At 38.2% G+C, this 21478-nt stretch overlaps 1 protein-coding gene across 1 annotated transcript; it reads left to right on the top strand.

The window, feature by feature from the left end:
• Nucleotides 1–20885, top strand: BNIP3L (BCL2 interacting protein 3 like). The gene is made up of 6 exons (XM_016203456.2): nt 1–120; nt 7482–7665; nt 12075–12147; nt 16114–16217; nt 16338–16487; nt 18160–20885. Exons 1-6 carry the CDS (start codon nt 21–23, stop codon nt 18206–18208), a joined length of 660 nt encoding a protein of 219 aa, XP_016058942.1. The 5' UTR covers nt 1–20; the 3' UTR covers nt 18209–20885.
• The last annotated feature ends 593 nt before the right edge of the window (nt 20886–21478 follow it).

The raw sequence follows: 21478 nt of genomic DNA on the forward strand, positions 1-21478 counted from the left end.
GCTCTTTCAGCCGCCCGACCATGTCGTCTCATCTAGTAGAGCAGCCACCGCCCCCGCACAACAACAACAACAACTGCGAAGAAGGGGAACAGCCTTTGCCCCCGCCGGCCGGCCTCAACAGTGAGTGCCGGGCGGGCGGACTGGGTGAGGGAGGTGGGGGAGGAGGAGCTGTTCGGGCCGCTGCGGCCAGCTCCGCGCGGGGGGCGGGAGGAGAAGGCAGCCCATTGGTCCAGGTCGAGGATGTGCGGGTGACTGACAGCTCCCGTCACCTGTCAGGATGAGGTGCTTCTGTCTTCCTCTGGAGCGGTCTCCGCTCCTTCCTGGGGTCTGGGGGTCGGGGGCAGCTCGGGTTCGCTGTTGGGGAGGGCGCGTGGGTGGGAAGAGACGGGGAACGAGCGGATCCCACCTGTGGTGGGCCCCTGAGCGGAGCCTATCGGGGCGTGGAGGGGCGGGCCTTGGCGCGCGGGGGGAGGGGCGGAGCGGGGCGCGGAGGGGACGTGGGCTGGGATGGGGACGTGCGGCCGGGACGCCCGGGGATGGACGCGGGCGCCGCCGAGGGGAGGGGGCTGCCGGGGGCCGGGGGGCGGTCGGGTGGGCGGCAGGCCTCGGCCGGCCTCGCTGACCACCTCGCCGGGTCGGCCTGTGCCCGGGGCTCGGAACGGGAGCCCTCTGGTTGCGTTCCTTTGTTACCACAGGCTGCTTAGGAAAATCATTTAGTAATTTAGTGGTTACTTGTATCACGTTGCGGGGAGAGGGGGGTGAGGAAGCTATGCTGCTTTTTGGGGTTTTTTTGAGATGTTTCAGAGTTGCTCAAGTGATTTTATTTTTTTTAACGATAGGGTTGTGTGCCCTATAAACCTGTTTATGAACAAACACCCTCTTGAACCATACAAGATTGCACAAATCACGGACTCTGGGGCAATGAATTTTCAGAAGCAGGGTTAAAGACATTCATACGCAAGGGCGGTTGAAAGTTAATGGCAGTGTTGAATTACGACCAACTAAAGTTGCTTTTTGTAACATTCTGGTACTCAGACATCTTGCCCTAAGGTTATTCCCAGATGTCTTTAAAGCTCAGAGTCTTGGAAAGGTTTTTGCCTAATCTTTCTGTAATTCCTTTCATGAAAGAGGTGGTAGGGGCAGTCAGTATATGGCCACATGAACTTGTTTAAAAATCATTTGGATGCTTAAATGACATTTAAAAGCATTGCAGTATCTTTCATCAGACGGAGGTGTTCCAATATGGCCTAAAAATTATTTTAGGGAAGAGAGTTCCTGTCCTCACAAGATGGGGATAGAATTTGAGTATTTTAAGATGTTCTCATTGCTTATTGCTGCTGCTCCATCTTTTCGTGGATAAATTCCTTAAATATTGACTTTTTAAAACGTTTAATTGTCTTCTAGAATGTAAGACATATTATTTCCCACAGTAAATTAGTATTAAGTTATGTGCCTATAAGTGTTATTTGCTTTACATTAAATTAATATGCATTTTTAAATTATTTACCCGTGTTTAGCATACTCTTAGAAGCGTGGCATTTTAGAACAGGGAGAGGTTTTATTTATTATTATTTTAAAATTTTAATTTTCACTTACAGTTTACATTTAATATTAATTTTGATTAGTTGCAGGTGTACAGCATAATGGGTAACAATCATATACTCTACAAAGTGTTGGGAAGAAACTTTGGAGATAACTCATCTGTTATTTACCAGTAAAGCAATAGGTTAGAGAGTAAAGTTTGTTGTCCAAGTTCACACCTAGCTAGGACCTGGAGCTGAGGTTTTTACTTTAATCCCTTCTAGTGCTCCTATCAGGATACTTTTCAGTGGCCCAGAATTGTGTGCTTCTTAGTCTCTTACTTTGTATGTTATTCCACCTAATGTAATGTACAGAGGTGACCTGACCATCTGTCTCTTTTTTAGTATCTGTTTCTTAATTGTACTCAGTGTTTTCCTATGATACCTTTAAGTTAGCTATTTGGTTTGTATGTGTACATGATTTCACAGAAAGCAAAGGAATTGTAATTTTCCTTTGACAATTTAACAAAAAAAATGGGGTTGAGCTATATGTGATTATTTATCTCCGCATTTGACAGACCTGTGAGGTATTTAATGATGCTGGACAAGCAGTTGCTGCTATGTTTATGTTAGCTCTTAAGAAATTGACACTCAGCTTGTGTGTGATATCAGTGTTGCTTTGGGAAATCTGCTAGATAGAAAGTATTTTATTTGGGGTAGGTTGAGCTTTTAACTTACTGAAAAGCTTTTAGATAGTGCCATATTTAATTACTCCCCTTTTACCTTTTACTCTGTTTTTAGCTCTTTAATACAACACTGAACTGAGCAAAACAAGAAGCCTTATTGATTCCTTCAAGTGATTTTTGGGCACTGGGCAAAGCAACTTAAGCGTCTAATATGTACTATCCTAATCGCTGATCAGTTGAAGTTCTTTGTTGGGTCAAGTTGCACAACTATGAAAAACAGGAGATGAACTCATGGTACAGATAACCTCTGGTTTGGGATTTTATCTTTAGTTCATGGGGTTAAAGCAGAATTTTAATAGCAAATTTTTGAAATAATGAAACCTTTCTCTGATACATATATTTTTTAGTTTACCATTATAGGGAGACTCTTCACTTTCATTACAAATTAGTGGACAAATATCTGAAATGCTTTCAAAGTTAAAAGGATATTTTCCAATTTCCAGTTGTTAGTTTTACTCTTAAGAAAACTATTAAGTTACTTAAGCATATTTGTATAGGACGTTTATGTCATAAAAATCAATAGGTAATAAAAGGAAAATTGAGATAGCAGTATAATTCTTGTTATTCTTTAATGTAGAAAGTACAGCCTCTTTTTTTTCTTTTTAAATATTTTTAATCATGATCTTGCTTCCTCAGTATTGCAAGAAAGCTTTTAAGCCTATGATATGTGAAATTTCTCTGTCTCATAATACTGTTTTGAATACATAACTAACTAGTGGGTAAGTCCATACTTATACACTAGTTACTGACTTTTTGTTTCATAAGAATGTCAGTAACTATTCGTGGTGTGGATTCAGGTACTTGTAATAAAATAAAGGCGTTAAGGAAAGAAGCTAAGACATAATGAAATGTGTCACCCATTTAGGGTCAGAGTGGCACAGGGAGCCTTGAAAACTTGGGGGGAAATTTAGAAATAGTACTCTTCTTCCTTCTTTCCCCTCTCCCACTTCCCTCTTTCATGAGGATTGAACTGGTATTGTAAAATTATAAAGAGTATACACAGCATACAGTCATGAATGTAATCACAATAACTGGACCGGCCTTTACAACGTACTATATTAGAGAATGTAGAAGCATGCTTCTCTGAATCTCTTAGCAATTCTCAAGAACCTAAAATAGAAAATACCTAAAGCAATGTGTATATGTATAATGTGGCATAAGAGAATAGTTTCCAGTTTGTAAGTAGGCTTTTAATATAATAGAGCCTGCAGTTTTTACTTTCAAAGCTTGATTGCTAGGAAGAGAATTCACTCTGAGATTGTTTTCTACTTTGTTTTGCTTGGACAGCACAATCCTCGTATCTTGCCTTGTTTCCTTTCCAAGTAAAAAGGGACTTAGTGAGGATTGTTAGAGTTAGAACACCAAGAAATTCTGAGCTGTAAATCAGGAATGAACTACATGATGAGAAAAAAATGTGTAGTTCATCTATTGGGAAAGTTAAATTTGCTTTTCCCCCTTTTTTCTTTAAAGGATAAAGCAGCTATGTAGCCTCTTAATATCTATGTGCATAACTTTCTCTACAGTACTGTTTTTTTCCATAGATGATATTTCTGGAAGAGAATTACTGAATTAAAGGAAATCTACTTTTTTAAGGCTCTTAATACATATTGTCAAATTACCCTCCATTGAAGCCTTTGTTTTAATAACAATATTGGAAACAATACTTTGGGTAATGGATGACCACTGCCATTTGGATGAGTGTGGTGTATCTTTATGGTGAGATGCAAAGTGGTTGTTTAAAAGAATGAAGTAAGGCAATATATATAGACATTTAAAGACATCTGCAAGTTATTGGGTAAGAAATGCTAATTACAGAAAAATAAGCACAATATGATTCCATATATATATTTTTTAATATGTCTTTATTGATTTCAGAGAGAGTCATTGATCGGCTGCCTCCTGCATGCCCCTGCCTAGGGATCTAGCTGCAACTGGGCATGTGCCCTGACCTGAATCAAACTGGGATCTCCTGGATCCTAGGTCGATGCTCAATGGCTGAGCCATGTAGGCCGGGCTGATTCCCTATTTTTATGAAAACTCTGGATGTTTACATATGAAAGTCTTAAAAGTGGTTTCTTTTGGCATAGGAATGTGAGACTAGGAGGAAAGGTGTTTTTACTTCATGTACTGATGTTTGCATTTTCTTTTCTTTTTTTCCAGGTGAATACTTTTTAAATTTATCTTTATTGTTGAAAGTATTATAGATGTCGTCCCCCCCCATTAATCCCCTCCCCCCCAGGCCTTCCCCATTCTATTGCCTGATCTTTGCATTTTTGAGAAACATTTTTGTAATAAATGTTTTTTTAAAAGATAGAGTATAATTATAATATTAGCTAACACTTAGCATTTACTGTGTACCAGTAACCTTTCCTACTTTTTAATGTGTTTTATTTCATCCTTCTAAAGATACTATGAGGTAGATATAATTATTATCCCTGTTTTACAGATGAGAAAACTGACAGGGCTGGGGTGTAACTGCTGTAAGTGATAAGAGTGGGAGTCTGGCTTCAGTGTGTGCTCTTAACCACTATACTAATATAGGTCAGATAAATACTGTCTGCCTTAACACCTTGCTGACTCGTCACGGGTATACACGTGTTTCCATGTCCGAACGTTGCTGACTGGTTACGAGATAACTCATGTCTGCAGTTACATTAATTTAAGTAATTTTAAACACCTTACTGACCGGTCACATCGGAAAAGTAGCTGACCACACGGGCGAGTTCTGGCTCGAAATAGCTGGTCAGCAAGGTGTTTAAGTAGAAGTGCCTTCAGTTATGCTGAGTTTTAAGGCAATTACAGAGATTGTTTTTACTAAGCTTTCCTAGGTATGTCTCCCCAAGTTCCTAGGTTATGATTCCTTATGGATTTTTAATGTAGAAGTAGAATTTAGATAATGGTGTGGAAATCCTTCAAAAAAGTAAGGTCCAGAAAACCTGATATTGTTACACTCTTTTTCTCTTTGATCAGCTACTTCAAGTGAACATTAATTGTGTTTTAGGGAACACTGGCTTCCACAGAGACCCATCTGGAGCTCCTGGTTACTTAGTTCTGCTTCTGCCAGAGCAGCTCTGGCCTTTTATTTGTTTTTGTTAATTTTACACATTGGGCTTCTGTACAAGAACTGGTCCTAAAATAAGTTTGAAAATCCCAGAAACAGTGCAAGCAGAAAACAAAAACAGTTTATCAGATACCTCTCTCTTTCTCTGCCTCTCTTTCCAGTTAAAATATTTTGCAGAGCGCTAAATTTAGGGATGCTTTTGGCATATCCCTTAGCTCGAGAGGCACTGCAAATATTTAAATTACCTTCATTGTTAGATATGCCTTAGTTTTGCTAGTAGAATTTGTTAACCCATGTTGAATTCTATCTAGTCTGTGTACATTTTTGTGCATACATAGAATAAGACCACAAAGATGTCATATAACTGTGTTGCTTGGCAGTATAGTCCCAAAGAATTGGTAGTAATTATGGGACTGCGACAATCCCGGGACTGTCTCAGAGGGAAAGGAAGGAAAGGGCAACTTCATTTTTATTTAGTAAACATTGTTCTAATTAATTTATAAATATAAACTTTTTAAAAAATTGACTTGAGAGGGAGAGAAGAAAGGAGAGGGAAAGAGAAACATTGATATGTTCCATTTATTTATGCATTCATTGGTTGATTCTTGTATGTGCCCTGACCGAGATCAAACCCACAGCCTTGGCATATAGGGACTACTGAGCACCGGGCCAGGGACAAATGTAAACTTTTAACTAGTGCGTAACTGAGCGTCTACTGTTTAGGAGACACTCTACCTATGTTTCTATATTTAATCCTCACAGCAGCCCTGGGAGGTAGGTAGTATGTTATTATCATCTCTGTTTTACAAATGAGGAAACTCAAGGTCAGAAAGGCAGATAGATAGTAAGGGGTGGAGTCAGATTTCCAGCCAGGGTGCCTGTGAGCTTTTCCTTCACGTCAGGTTGATGTCAGATCTGGAGCAGTCATCACCTCATTTAGAGTGCCTTTAGGGTTTGAACCTGTTTGCATGATTTTTCTGATTTGCTGATGGAGTACTGCTTAGCCACAGAACTCTCTAATGCTTTTGCTGGGATTTTAAAGGAATGGCCCCGCCAACCTGCATGGTGACATTTTCTAAAACAAAATTTATTGTAAGGAATGGCAATTATGAAAGAAAAAAAAATACGTTATCTCTTTGTTGTGAAGTTGGCTTATTGGCTGTTGTCAGATTTTGTTAAAATTAAAGCACCGCAATGTACAGCAAACTCATTGAGCCAATGAATATTTTTAAGACCTATCTACGTTACGGCCCTTTTCTGTGGCTCCACCCCCTTCGACTGTTCCCCTGAGAAAACTTCAGTGTCACCGGTAGCAGATGCACAGTTGTTTCTCCCCCCAAACCAATGAGGCTTAATGAAAAACCTAGAAAGTAGGAGCTCGTGGGAAAGAAGAGAGAAAAGACAAGTTCTTACAAGGTATGTGTAGTGCATAGAGAAAGGAGAAAGAATAGAAAGAGTGAGGTGTAAAGGAAAAGAACAACTAATTTGTGGGATAGAGGTACAGCTTTTTTCAGATTTTTTAGCACGATCATCTGATTTAGTTGAGAGCCAGCTGCATTAATTTTATGTTCCAGATTTGTACATAAATTGAGGTTTTTATGATTGGATTTAAATTCCTTCTCTAGGAGCTCCTCAGTTGTTTGTGCTAATTAGGACATAGTTGTTAACTTGTTCAGATGACCTTAATGAACTTAAGTCATCCATTTATTTCATTGTGGAGAGGATATAACTAAATAGCTGAGGTAGACTGTGGGCAATATATACATTAACTAAAATATTGAAGTAAATAGCCTGTCTCAATGTAAAGTAGCTATTTTTTTAAAAGCAAGCTAAAAGTTTCAGTACAGTGTATATTGTTTATAAACTGAGCTTTAACCAGGGAGAAAATTGGCTGAAAGACACATTTTCTAGGATACTAGTTTTTAGAGTTTCAGCTTTTTCTAACTTGGTTGATTGTGTGAGCTACTTCAGGAACAGAACTATATAGATTTCTGAACTTTTATTGCTCCTTGTTTATCTTTCTCAGAATAGGTTTTGCATTTGGTTTGAGGCGAATAAGACTTCTTATCTGAATTCAGCATATTCACATCTGTGTGCACGTGACAGATTTCAGTTCTGCTGGGCTTAACTTGAGTTATCTGACTTGTCCAACAGGTTCCTGGGTGGAGCTACCCATGAACAGCAGCAATGGCAATGATGATGGCCACGGGAAAAACGGGGGGCTGGAGCACGTCCCGTCCTCCTCCTCCATCCACAATGGAGACATGGAGAAGATTCTTCTGGATGCACAGCATGAATCAGGACAGAGTAGCTCAAGAGGCAGTTCTCACTGTGACAGGTAAGTGAGGTCCACGCTTTGGTAGAATTCAGGAAACAGATGGGTTACAAGGTTAATCCCCATTAGGAAAAATAAATGTCTTACATCTTTATATCACAAAATATGACACTCAGTTTATTATAGCATGTGTATTTAAATCAGACAGCTAATTGACAAGTATTTGAGTGCCCACTGTTTCCCCCCAGATTAAATCAATTTCCTTGTCAGACTATCATTTTTAGATGTTTATCTGTTAAAAAGTCAGTGGCATAACCCTTGCCGGTGTGGCTCAGTAGGTTGAACATCATCCTGTGTACCCGGGGGTTGCCAGTTCAATTCCCGGACAGGGCACATGCCTGGGTTTCGGGCTTGATCCCCAGTGGGGGCGTGCAGGAGCCAGCCAACAGATCGATGTTTCACTCTGGCATCAATGTTTCTCTCCCTCCCCCTCTCCCAAAATCAATTAAAAAAAAATCTTTAAAAAAAAGTCAGTAGTACAAATATTTACTTAACAGAATTAATCTTTCTCCCATTTTCTTTTGTCTTTGTGTCCCTGTTTCACAGATCACATTCTGCCTTGAGTATAGTTATCTCTGTGTATATCTGCCCTCTCCCTTCTAGATTGTGAGGCTCCAAAAGGCTGGGGTCATGTTTCATTTCCTTTGTACTCTCACAGTAATGGTGCTGGTGTGTAGTAGACACTCAGTAAATGTTTGCGTCAGTGGAACTGCAAGTTGATTCAAGTTAGAGCAGTATTGCCTGGTGGAAGCACTCACCGAGGTCTGTAAAGACTGTTACTTTTGAAGGCCGTTCTGTTCTATCTGAGGAAGTTTTACTTTAGATCTCATTTTTCTCTATGTAAGTTAGAGAAACTAATTCCACCGATTAAGGACTGTTAATGGTGAAACAGTAAGAATATAGAGGTATGTCTGAGTAGGCTGAGACTAAGCTGTTAGTTTACTTTTCAGTATAAGCTTCTGTTTTTCCAGAGGGACTAGATATTAAATGACATACTGGTTTCATTTAACAATTCTTAGACCAGTGACAGCTGTACTTACAGCACTGTGGGATATTGGCTGGTCTTCTGGTTAATTAGAGTTAACTGGTATCAGCCATGTAGAAAATGCAGATGCCCAGGGAAAAGGAAACATTTAAAGCTGTAAACAGCAATTATCTCTAGGGGATGGAATCACAGAGTTTTCTTCTGAATATTTTTGTACTTTGTAAAAATTGTGTGTATAGCACGTATTGTTACTTATCAGAAAAAGTATAAAAGGAGGAACAGTGTAAATCATGTTTGAATTTCCTGCATGTCTTATGATCCACTGATGTTACCAGGGCAGCAGGGGACTGGTTTGCTGTCTCTGTGGCACAGTGCACCCAATCACCCTATCTCACCTCTGACTTATCCCTGTGCTTTTTAAGAGCCTGGGATGGCTCTAGTCATAAGCAGAAGCAGAGCAGATAGCTCTTTCCTGAGCAGCTTGCCTTTAATTCCAGTTGCAACAGCATTGGTTTGTCTTTCAGAGTGAAGTTTATATTATACAGGCATACCTCGGAGATACTGCGGGTTTGGTTCCAGATCATCGCAATAAAGCTAGTATCTCAATAAAGCGAGTCGTAATCTTTTTGTTGGTAGAGGGTCTTCAATTTGTATAAAATAACAACATCTGTAAAGTGCAATAAAGCAAAGTACAATAAAACATAGCACAAAAAATAAAGTATAAATGCATTACATTCACATCATGGGACCCTGATAGGCTTCTGAAGTTTATTGCTTATTATGGCTCTGTTGATAGGCTTTTAGTATACATTCAAGTATGTGACCCTCGATCATTGGCATCAGTGTGTTCCTTCACTTATTGTTCACTTGGAGCTGTCATTGAGTAGAGAAAAAGTCACCTGCTTGCCTTTCTGGTCATCTTATTTCATTTATGGTTGCAGTTATACTTGTGATTGAATATGAATTCACCTTCCATGATTGTATTTCAGTTGGGTTTCTAAACACGTGAAGCTAAATATAGCAAATGCTTTTGAACACTTTCCTATCCCTCAGGTTATGTATCTGTAGGCTCTGGGTTACTGGCCATCTTTCAGATGAAGCCTAGACTCTAGCTCAGTAATACTCTTGGGATGTCTAACACACTTTAACATTTAAAAGTGTCTTCAGAATTCACGTAATTTGAATTATCATGCATCTCTCTGTTTGAAGTTGTTGAAAAGTGTTTCTTGTAGGTGGAAAAGTTTTTGGATTGTTGGATATTGGTACCAAAGCTAATTTATGTATACTTTCAGTTTAAAAATGATTCCATAGCTATATTTTTGTCACTGTGGTGGTAGTTAGAAGATAACCCCTATGTGTTTTGCTTTGGATTCCACCCTGTTGTAGGCCTTTTCAACCTACATGCTAGATTCACCCAGGAAGCTTTTAAAAATACCAGTGCACAGACCCTACCCCTGGAAGTTCTCATCCTGTTTTCAGGGGAGGGGTAGAAAAATGAGAATATTTAAAAATCTCTCCAGCCGATCCTAACATGAGCCAGGGTTGAGGCTCTGATGCATTCCAAATTGTTAGGAATTCACCAGTGAAATGTTCGGTGCTTTTCTGAGTGAGATGGGTGCCAGCGGTAAAGAAGAGTGTGGAGGTAGAGCACTGTTCCTCTCCAAGTCTTGACTTTGTCATGCTGCTGCCAGGACCTGGTAATGGCCGTGTAAAGCTGGCCTTTTGCTGTGAACTCAGCAAAGTTATGAGCATGACAGTAAATTGAGGACAGCAAGAGTGCCTTGCTCTGCTTGGGTCCTGTGCTGTTGCCTAAGGTTTCCAGTTCAAGACAGAAATTTTCTAAATATATTAATATGTTTGATACAGAACCATGTTTCTTATCTTTATTTAAGAATCTCCTGTCGCCCAGCCGGGCGTGGCTCAGCGGTTGAGCATCAACCTAGGATCCAGGCGATCAGGGTTCTATTCCCGGTCAGGGCGCATGCCCCTGTTGCACGGGCTAGGCAGCCAATCAGTGACTCATCACTGATGTTTCTATCTCTCTCTTTCCCTCTCCTTTTCTCTCTCTGAAATCAATAAAGATATATTTTAAAATTTTTTTAAAAAATCTCCTGTCACCCTCGGCTTAATCAATCTGATACATTTCTGGTCATCTTACTTTTTTTGAGTCAGTCTCACCAACATCTCTATATGTTAACATTGTACTTATGCTCATGATAACTTTAATAGTTAATATCTATTCCTATTGAGCAAGATAAACCTGGAGCTTCTTTCATCTCTGCTTGAACTTAGGTTTGAGGTGAGGGGGTAAGGTGTTATAGTGAAAGTCCTAGAGACTTGCTGTGGAATTACACAAGGAATCATTGATAAAGCTAAGAGTAGAACTTAGCACAATGTATTCATCCATTGTATCAAGTACAGTTCACGATCATGTGTTTTTGTCTAAAAATTTATCTGTAAATTTTTATAGTTCTGGGACTACATTTTGTATTTTTCATTAAAGTTTGTACATTGATTTATATATGTGTATGTATATATATGCTTGTCTAATTCACTGAAATATCTCAAAGCAAATATTTCTGAAATAAGTAGAACAGTGGTTCTTAAACTTTTTGGTTTCTGTGCTTCTTTATACCCCTAAATACTATTAGGGACCCCAAAGAGCTGTTGTTTATGTGGGTTATATATTTTGAAATTAAAACTGAGAAAATTAAAAAATATACATTCAATAATAATAAACCATTATATTTTAACATAATTAAGTTTTTAAAATAGAAAATAACTTTTCCATAATCAAAAAAATTAAGACTAGTGGCTCTGTTTTATGTTTTTGCACATCTCTTTAATATGTGGCTCAATAGAAAACAGTTGGATTCTCATCTGCTTTTGCATTTGATCTGTTGTAATATCACACATGTAGCCTTTGGAAAATTTCACAATCCATTCGTGAGAGAATGAGAATGAAAATGGCAAATGAATCTAATAGTATTATGAAAACAGTTTTAACCTCGAAGACCCTTTGAATGAGTCTTTGAAAACTGCTTTCACACTTTGAGAGCTGCTGGTGATGAATTATTTAAGGTTGAAGGAACTTTGAGACAAAGAATCCAAATGAGGTCTCTGAATTTTAGGATCATTTTACCTTTATTGGAAAAAAAGTAAAGATAAAATGTGACAGTCTTGTGTCTGTAGGTAACATTTCCTTTGCAAAGTTATCATTGGGAAGAAATTTATCACCACTGAAAAAATTCCAGAACATTTTGGAAGAAAAAGTGCTCAATTTCTTTTATGGGGTTATTGTATACTTCTGATTTGCTGCTTTTCAAAGCCATACTACTGTAACTTTTAATTTTCTAATTTCCAACAGAGACTAATTTATTTGACAAAATGAGAATTAAAACTAATGGCTAAATTCTTTTTCTTCTAGCCCCTCCCCACAAGAAGATGGGCAAATTATGTTTGATGTGGAAATGCACACCAGCAGGGACCATAGCTCTCAGGTGTGTGTGTGTGTGGTAATTTATTTTTATGACTTACAATAAGTAATAGGGAAAATGCAAGCCTCTAAGTAAGTATGTTGGGCTAAAATGTATTAAAGAATAAGAATACTTTAAAAGATAGTTTGGAGCTGTACAGTGTCTTGAATCCTTTGTACTAGAAGTGTTTTGTGTGTTGTCTGGGACCCACCCAGTATCCTTTCAGTTTCAGAAGGCTGCACCGTTTCTTCCTACTTTGTGCTCTATTTGTGCTGTTCTCTGAAACCCAGGAAATCTCTGGGATTGAATACAAATGTATTTTATGATGAACTTTGTTCTATCAAGAAGCTGGTTCAAGCAAGGCTCTCATGTAGGAAGATGTCTGACTGGACTTGTTGAATCACTGGCTTTTGTATGTCAGTTGGCCATATAAACTAACAGTGAAGAGGAAAGCCTGTGAGGTTTCCATGGCAGAAGTGTACTAAGAAATCCCAAGATAGAGAAATGAAGTTAATCCTTTGCTGTAGTCTGTCCTGAGGAAAATGTCCTCAATCTATATTGTCTTTTGTACAGACACATTGAAAATCTAGATTAGCGTTTTCCAAATGTGTTTTGAGGAACGTTTGCTCAATAGAAAGCTCCACAAGATAGTTCTGATGTCAAATAAGTGGAAATTGATGCAGCACCTGGGCTTCCTCACTTCCCCTGCCGTTAGTCACAGCAGGTAACATATTAAAGGTTCTGACAGCTCCTGCAGTAAAGAAATATGTATTTCCCACTTATTTCTTTGACCTTAGATCTCCCTCACCCTCCACATACACTTTTTTTTCTAATGATTTTCTTAACAACCTAATGGAACACTTGATAAGTGCTCTCTTGCCTGGCTCATGAAATTGCAGATGTACAATTAGGCTTAACTGATAATTGGATTTAAGTGGACTTCTAGAATTGAAGAGGTAAGACTTTTGGCCTCTGTGTCAGGTTATCATGGCATTGCTAGTGTGATCCCTGTTCAGAAACAAGTACCTAAAAGAACTTTGGATGTCATCCAGCTTTGGTAAGCAAATTAGCAATCAGATCAGTCCATTTTAAACAGGGTTACGTGTTTGGAAAAGCAGTCTAACTTATATATTAAAAGTGTTATATCTTTTAGAATAAGACTTTTAGTGAGGGAAATATCAGTGGTACAATTTATTTAAACTTTCAGAAAGCCTTTTAAATTGCTTTTGTTAAATTGAAGAAGTGATCATTTAAAATTAATCGCTTCAGGTTTGGGAGGATGGGTTTTTTCCCACGAATGGTTTGGGGTTAGGAATCAGTTAAAAACAGTCAACCAACGACTGTTACACGTGTCAGTTGGCCATGTGCAGTAAACTGAATATTTTTATATATGTCTGTATGAGGAACATGGCATTTTCAGCCTTTTCTAGGAGGAGAAAGGAAAGGTATTAATATTTATTGGTGCTAAATTTATTTTTTTAAGTTTTTCCCACATTTAATGTTCTCAGTGCAGTGAAAGAGGTGATATTATGCCCATGAACAAATGGGAAAGGTTAGGCTTTGTCTTAACTTTAAGTTACTTATCCAAGATTACAAAGCAAGTAAGTGATAGAGCCAGGACTGAAACCAGGGCTGTCTGAGCCTGCGACCCCGTAAAGTGAATCAGTGAAGGGGACTGAGTTCAGGAGAGCTCACAGGTCTGGGAATGAACTAAGGCATGTCTGGTGAGTTATGGTATGAGGAAGCCCAAGGTGTAATGCATTAAGGAAAAGGTCATTCAAACTATACGTTTAGGGTGATAGTCCTCAGTGTTGTAGCAGGAAATAGACCTTAGATTGTCTCTTGAAGGCATTTTTGCCTGTGTTTCTGAGACCAAAGAGACCAGCACAGTGTTGGGTATCTTTGGAAGATGATAGAAACTGAAATTGTCCTCCTTTCTCCCTCTTTGTAAACTGTGGTTTATTTGAACATGGACCCCATAGTGTGCAGTTTGTTTTCCATGTTTAGAGACCTGAAGAACTTGAGGTGGGCCACAGAAGGACAGTTTAAGTAAATAGAAGGTAAGGGCCTTGCACCTGAGGACAGGCTGAAAGGATCATAATCTGTCTGAATAGGTGTGGGTGTAGAAAGAGGATTATTGATTCGGTTGAAAGCATGACTCTTAGTTAATTAGATTAAGTGCATTTTTACCATATTCTGGAATTCTCAGAGTTGGAAGGCAATTTAAAACCTGAAACGGGCAAATTTAAGATGAATAGAAGGAAGCACAGGGCTGGTAGTAAATGAGGAGAGCTGAAGAGCATATGATCCTGATTTTAACCTCATCTAAGGAAAAATTACATCTTTTTAAAAAATAGAGCACAAAACCTTATTATATTTCCATTCTCTTGGAAAACACGAAATACTAACTTGTTCACAAATTTAACCCTAAAACCTTTGGATAGTTTTAATGAGACCAAAGTTGGAAACTTTGGTAATGGAAAAGACTTAATGCGTGTTGAATGTAGTCAGATACTGTGTGTACACAAATTGATCTATAAATAAATTGTAACAATTGATGGTTTTTGATTTAGGATTTTTTAGATTTACTCTGAAGATCCAACCCATGATTCTGAGTAATCTCAATACCCAGTGGAAAAAGCTTAATTCTAAGGCTACATTGTGTCATCCTGTGGAATTTGCCAAGTCCAGCTGAACTAAATTAGAATGATTACCACAGAGTAGCAGAGATCCACAGGGATTTTACTTTGATTTCATAGTAAAAGGGACTACCTGTATCTAGAGAATGTCTATGCTGCCTTCCCCAGGCAGCTATTCCAGAGAGAAAAAGAATCACAGGGATCTGTCAAGCTCTGCATTTTATAACTACCAACTGAAAAGAATGAAAAGCTTTGGCCGAAGACGATCCTATTTAAACAAAATAACAAATCAAAAACAGTTCTTAGCTTTGAGATCCTTTAGTTTGAGGTCATAGCATCACATTCCCTAAAGTTGAATAAATAATGGTGTGTCATTTTTAGGAATGTCTCATTCCTGTGAGTTCCATTGAAAGAAGCTTTTGGAAATTTTGATTGCTCTTGGCCTGAAAACTTTAGGTTATTATTAAAGAGAAAACATTTCTTTTTCATTTATTTGATATGAAAGATGTCAAATTCTGACTCAGTATAAAATAACTTATTCCAAAAAAATTTTGGCTTTAGTATTCAATAAACCTTGGGAAATGTTTGGATAGCGATTTGTCTAGAAAAATATAATCTTCCAGGGAGTAAAACCTAGTTCTGAAGAGGGAGTGCTCTAGAGACATTCTGCCTGGGTTTGGACTCTGACCCTGCTACTCGGGCAGTTACTGAATTTATAGCTCAGTTTCCTCTTCTGTAAAAGGGGAATATTAATAGTTTCTATTTTTATAGGTTGTTGCAAGGTAAAAGTTAATGGCTAGTGTTTAGAATCATGCTTGTCTCTGGATTCATGCTTAATAAAGACTTGTTTCCTCATCAGGCCTCCCAGTTATCTATTTTCTCATCACTTTGTATTTATTAGCATAAACTTTTCGATATGTTCCCTTCTATTTTTAATTATGAAAAGTTTTAAACACGTACAAAAGTAAAGAGGATATTACAGTGGACCTTCACATAGCATCACCCAGATTCAACAGTTATTAACATTTTCCACGCGTTAGTTAGCATATCCTCAAATATGCTTTTTTTAGCTTCACTTTTTTTAATCGAGGTTTAATTGATGTTTCAGGTTCTTGTTCTGTGCTTAGATAAGAAAACAGTGACACTCAAGTTATTTTTAAGATGTTAAAATAGAAATACTCTGATCTTAGATTATTTTGTCAGCCTTTTTAGAAAAACAGCATGTTTCTTACATAAAAATGACTGATGTACGGCCTTGTGAAGTTCGTGTATTTTCTGTCTAGATTTGTCTTTTGTAGTTGGAAGAACAGGTCTTCCTTTTTGTCTTTTTTAAAGTTTGAATTCTTTACAGTCAGAAGAAGAAGCTATAGAAGGAGACAGAGAAGCTGATGCTTTGAAGAAAAGTGCAGACTGGGTGTCGGACTGGTCCAGTAGGCCTGAGAACATTCCCCCTAAGTAAGTTCTCACACACTTTCTCCGTGGACACAGTGCATGTGTATGCAGTGGTCCTGCTAGTTCCCAAGATATTTTCAGCAAATGCATTTCTGATACCTGCCTCTGAATTTCTTCCCCCAGGGAGTTCCACTTCAGGCACCCTAAACGCTCTGTTTCTTTAAGCATGAGGAAAAGTGGAGCCATGAAGAAAGGGGGTATTTTCTCTGCGGAATTTCTTAAGGTGTTCATTCCATCTCTCTTCCTTTCTCATGTTTTGGCTTTGGGGCTGGGGTAAGTACTGGTCAACTCATACAGCTTGGTTATTTTTCATTCGTTTTATCCTCATGTTTATTTCCAGATGTAAGAAATGCACGTGAAAGCAGTTTGTATTGTTTTGCTTTTAAAGTGTTAGTGCAAATAGGGTGTGAGCTTAAAAGAATTAAGTTGGTACACTGTTGGTATACTGATAAGCATTTTTAATAGTATTTTTCTTATTTGAAAAATAAGTTCTTCATATTAATTTCTGAAGTGGTCATTTTTAAGTGGGCTCATCTGTGATTGATTTTTCTTTTTGGGTTTTGTTGTTGTTGCTTATAAGTTACTCAAGATTATTTAAATCTTAATGTAAACTAATCTTTAGTGTGTAAATTTGGAGGTTGATGGGAACTTTTTTTTTCCCCCCAGCTAGGAAAATACACCATTTTGTTGTATAGTCCTTGAGGGAAAATGGTAGGTTGTTTGAGGACACTGTTGTTTTTTTCTCTTTGTAGCATTTTTATTTACTCTCCTGAAAGCAGTCCCCCATTTACCTGTAATTCATTAATTCTCCAGGCATGTCTTTTAAATTCTTTTTTTTCCTTGATTTGAATAATTGAGGAAATATATTTTTGAAATATTTTAGAAGTTAAACACTAGCTGTTAATTTTTTTCAAGACATACCTGTTTTTCTCTTCAAGCTTGTCCAGTGGGTCACATTCTCTTTATGATAATCAAACGATACGTGATGCCTGAGCTCCCCTTTAAGGGGCTCAGCACACTGGAGAGATGCTCACAGTCGTGAACATGGGAACACACGAGTGACTTTCCACACACCTCTTTGTCTTTCTGAGTGCTTGCTCTGCTTTTGAGGATAGTGATCACATCAGAATGGACGGTGTTTGTGGAGGAAGGGAGTGTGTGGATGTTGAATGGGGTGGTGTGGGGGCAGGGGTAGACGAGTTTAAATTCCCCTACAGGATTGACTGCACAGGAGTTTGTTGCCCTCAAGAGGTTGATTTTTGTACCTTTCAAAATCTCTTCCTTTCATGAACCCAAACTATTTCTCTTGCTGGTATAAGTAACCATTGTTATAGATGAATGTAGAAAAAAGGATTTTAAATAGTTGGCTGATTTTATTACACTGTGGGGGTGGGGCTAATTCCGTCTTTTCTTTAACTTCCCTTCTGCTTATGTTACTTAAGGGTAAAATACTTGCTCCACATGGAAAAGTCATATTAGGCTCTTAATCCTTAAGGACTGAACTGTTAGTTAAGAGCCCTGTTGAAAGCACTGGTAGCTTTATAACTTGGCATATTACTGTATTTTGTATCAGAAGTAGCAGTCAGTCTACAGGAAGGTAGAACTTTTATCTGCATGAGGGAATATCCACAGGAGGTTGGCCCTGCTTCACTCCTGGCAGGGACCTGTTCTCTCGGGCTTTCCTGTGTGTAGTCATTGCCCCTGTGCTGTGCAGTCCTGCCCCGTGAGTGAAAATGTAGTCATAGTAAACCAGTTTGGCTGGTTGGTGACTAGTTTTCAGTAAGTCAGTGATGATTTCAGGGTGCTAGGGAACTGGGTGCTTACTTACACTTTGAGCCTTTGCTAAGGACCGAAACATTGAGTTTTTTCTCGGGTTCATCCTGTGGACAAGCTGGTGTGGAACTGTTGGCTCAGCTGAAACACAGTGCACTCTGTTTCCTTGCAGCATCTATATTGGAAAGCGACTGAGCACCCCTTCTGCCAGCACCTACTGAAGGACAGAAGGCCCTGGGAAAGCGTGTGACCTGTGAAGTGATGTATTGTCACAATAGTTTATTTGAACTTGAGACCATTGTAAGCATGACCCAACCTACAACCCTATTTTTACATATCCCAGCTCCAGTAACTCTCAAATCCAGTATTTTATTCAAACTCTGTTGAGGCAGTTTACTAACCTCATCCCCTTTGGGCCTGTAAGACTCTAGAATTTCCTAACAGAGTTTACTGTTGTTTAGAAATTTGCAAGGGCTTCTTTTCCGCAAATGCCACCAGCAGATAATAATTTTGTCAATACTGCTATTGTCTCCTTTTAGTACCACCAGACTTAGGCCTGAATCATTTATGGTATAAATTTTACTCTTGCAAGATGACCGCCATCTCTCTCTTAAAATGAGATCAGGTTAGCAAATGATATAAAAGCTTTGTTGTTTTGTTTGTTTTTCAAGACAAAGGCAAGCTTCCCTAAGCTTGAATTTATAGTTATTAAAAAAGAAAACACCGGGGGGGGGGGGGGGGGGGGAACAAGACACAAGAAAAACAATACCTTGGGCAATAAAAATTTATTTTAAACCAGCTTTGTGGAAGCCTCCCAATGGCACCTTTAATTTGTAGGAGGCAGTCTAAATAGATGATAGGTATGAAATAGCATAGGAACTACAACACATCAGATTTTAATACTCATATGTTGTAATGTCATCTTTTCTATGGTATAGATTCTTTATTTCTGATAAGGAACGTCTCAGGCATAGAAATACATGAAATTGCTTTGGGGATTTTTGTGTGTGTTTTTGGTATTTTTATGTTTATTAGCTGCATGTGAATTTTTCATGACTTTCTTTAAATTTAAAAAAAAAAAATTTTCCCCCTAAGAGGCTTTGGAATGAGGTCCAGTTTGTGGTATAAATACAGGCTTATTGTTTTAGGAAGCATCACATATACTCCGAAGCCTTTAAACTCTACAGAAAATTTTTTCCAGGTTATTCCAAGCACTCATGCAGCTTTGAAAAACAGAGTTGGTTTGTGGGAACATTTGACACAGTTCGGAAAAGATGCCATGTGTTTTTTTCTGATCTCTCCTTTTTTAATGTTTACTGTACAGTCTTCCCAAGGTGATTGCTGTGATTCTGCAGGCACTGGTCACTCTCTTTTAGGCGTCTTTTCAGATATATTAACCTCCTCACGTTCCAGAGCTCTCAGCAACTTCCTTCAATGACATACTTTCTGTGTGTGTTTGTTTCTAAAATGTGAAGCTTTAGGACCAAATTGTTAGAAAGCATCAGGATTACCAATTATTTCCAGTAGATCTATTGGGTTTCAGAACACACAGCATGACTCTGAAGGATACTATTCTATGTTTTATATATAAATAATTAGTTTATGATATAGACATTATTATCGAATATTTAGAGAATCATTGTTAATTTTAAAACTAGCAATTTACTCATTAAATAAAGTGCATCAGATTGACTTGAATAAAAACACTTTGACAACCAGATTTGCCATTTCGCGGAAACTAACTCTTCTCTCTCACATCAGGTTGTTTTAAATTTATATGTTACAGTGGAAAATAACAGATTAATAAAAAATAATTTCTGACTTTTCTTTTCAAGAATACAGCTGGCTATCTTTAAGAAAAAGATATATGCAAACTAGTTTTCTGATTATTTTTACTTTTATTTTTCTTTCTAGCTGTGGATGCTAAATAATTTTGGACATCTTTTTATTATACCTTGTTTCTCTCTTAAATCTGGTGACACTTTGTCATCTGTAACCTGTTTATTTCATATTTAAACTTCTTTGGGAAGAACAAAAATCTGATCCCCTGATTCTGAAAAGCCTGAATAAAATTGGAAAGGCTGGTAAAGTTAAGAGAACTAAATAACTAAACTGCTATAATATACAATTTGTATTACAACTGGTATAATGGGAGGGAAAGGTAAAATTATTCTTAAAATAAGAGCAACTTTTTACAGGCAATACATTACCCTCTTTTGAAATTCAGTAACCTTTCGACCAGTAGTGTAATTGAACTTGGGTATATTTATATTTTTTTCAATATTGAAAATAAATTTAGTTCTGCCCTTTTTCTTAAAAATACCAGTGACATTTTGGACTGTTTATTACATGGTGACAGTAGACTTTCTCATAAGATAGAATCATGCAGTATTTATTGATAGCCCTAACACCTGGGACAAATGTTTATGCTTCTACCCAGATTTGTGTCGAACAGAAACAGATTATGTGATCGGAAAGAAGAATCCAGCAATTAACAGTTGACATTTTAAGAGTGATGTTTAAAAAGCTTTACACCTGTTTACAATTTGGAGATGAAAGGGCAGGCTTTGTTTTTCTGCTGTGTGATGAGAACTGGCTTGAAGTATTTATAGAGTCAAGAGTAAAACTGTACAAACTTGCACTCTGAAAAGTGTAACAAGTTACTTTGATTGCAGTACAAATATTTACTGTTCTAAAAAGTGAAAATTGAAGACTTAGCCAGGCAGATGAATCTTTAAGTGAACCAGTTGTTGAAATTATTGGAATTAACTGAGCCAAAGTGAATATGCGTTCTTCATCTATTTAGTTAGCACTTTGTATCATTATATACAGTTTACAATACATGTATAACTCGTAGCTATAATCATTTTGTGCCATTAAAGCTCTCACAAAACCCTTTCTGTTCGTATATCATGTTCTGTCATGCGTGTTGTCTGGGAGTTTAGAGGAGATGAGAACATTTTTATCTTGAGTTCCTCAAGTCTTCAAGTGCCTCACAGTGTGCCAAGCACTGTCGGGGTGAACGATACACCCGTCCTGAGTGTCCTGCTCTCAGGGAGGCAGTCACGGCAAGAGTGCGTGAAGTGACTGTGGCATTCAGAGCATTTATCCTGCCAGATAGTGTCAGGACACCATTCATAGAGGAGGTGACATATTGAAAGACAAGTAAGTGCCCAACACTTGCGAAAGGGAATAAAGGGCATAGCGTGCCCGTGAGGGGAATGGCAGGAACTGACGTGAAAATACATTCCAGAAATAGCATGAAGTTCAGTGCAGCCGGAAGACACTGTAGAGAGAAAACTGAGCGTAATTTAGTGTTGAACCAGATTGAAATGTGTGTGGCCTTCTGGGATTGAACTTAATTGGTTATCGGCAGTGGGTTACCTTTGGGGGGCTTACTTAAGCAGGGAGAGGGTTAAAGACTTAAATTTTAGGCAGTTACAAAAGAGTGAAGGAAAGTGCCAGAGGCAAGATCAGCCTGTTCTGTAGGT

Source organism: Miniopterus natalensis, chromosome 4, assembly GCF_054644295.1.
Source record: "Miniopterus natalensis isolate mMinNat1 chromosome 4, mMinNat1.hap1, whole genome shotgun sequence".
NCBI classification, from domain to species: Eukaryota; Metazoa; Chordata; class Mammalia; order Chiroptera; family Miniopteridae; genus Miniopterus; species Miniopterus natalensis.

Coding starts and splice junctions, on each gene's coding strand:
- BNIP3L (XM_016203456.2), top strand. CDS start 21: ATGTCGTCTCATCTAGTAGAGCAGCCACCGCCCCCGCACAACAACAAC. Junction 7,666..12,074: donor GGCAGTTCTCACTGTGACAG/GTAAGTGAGGTC, acceptor TTTTTCTTCTAG/CCCCTCCCCACAAGAAGATG. Junction 12,148..16,113: donor GCAGGGACCATAGCTCTCAG/GTGTGTGTGTGT, acceptor AATTCTTTACAG/TCAGAAGAAGAAGCTATAGA.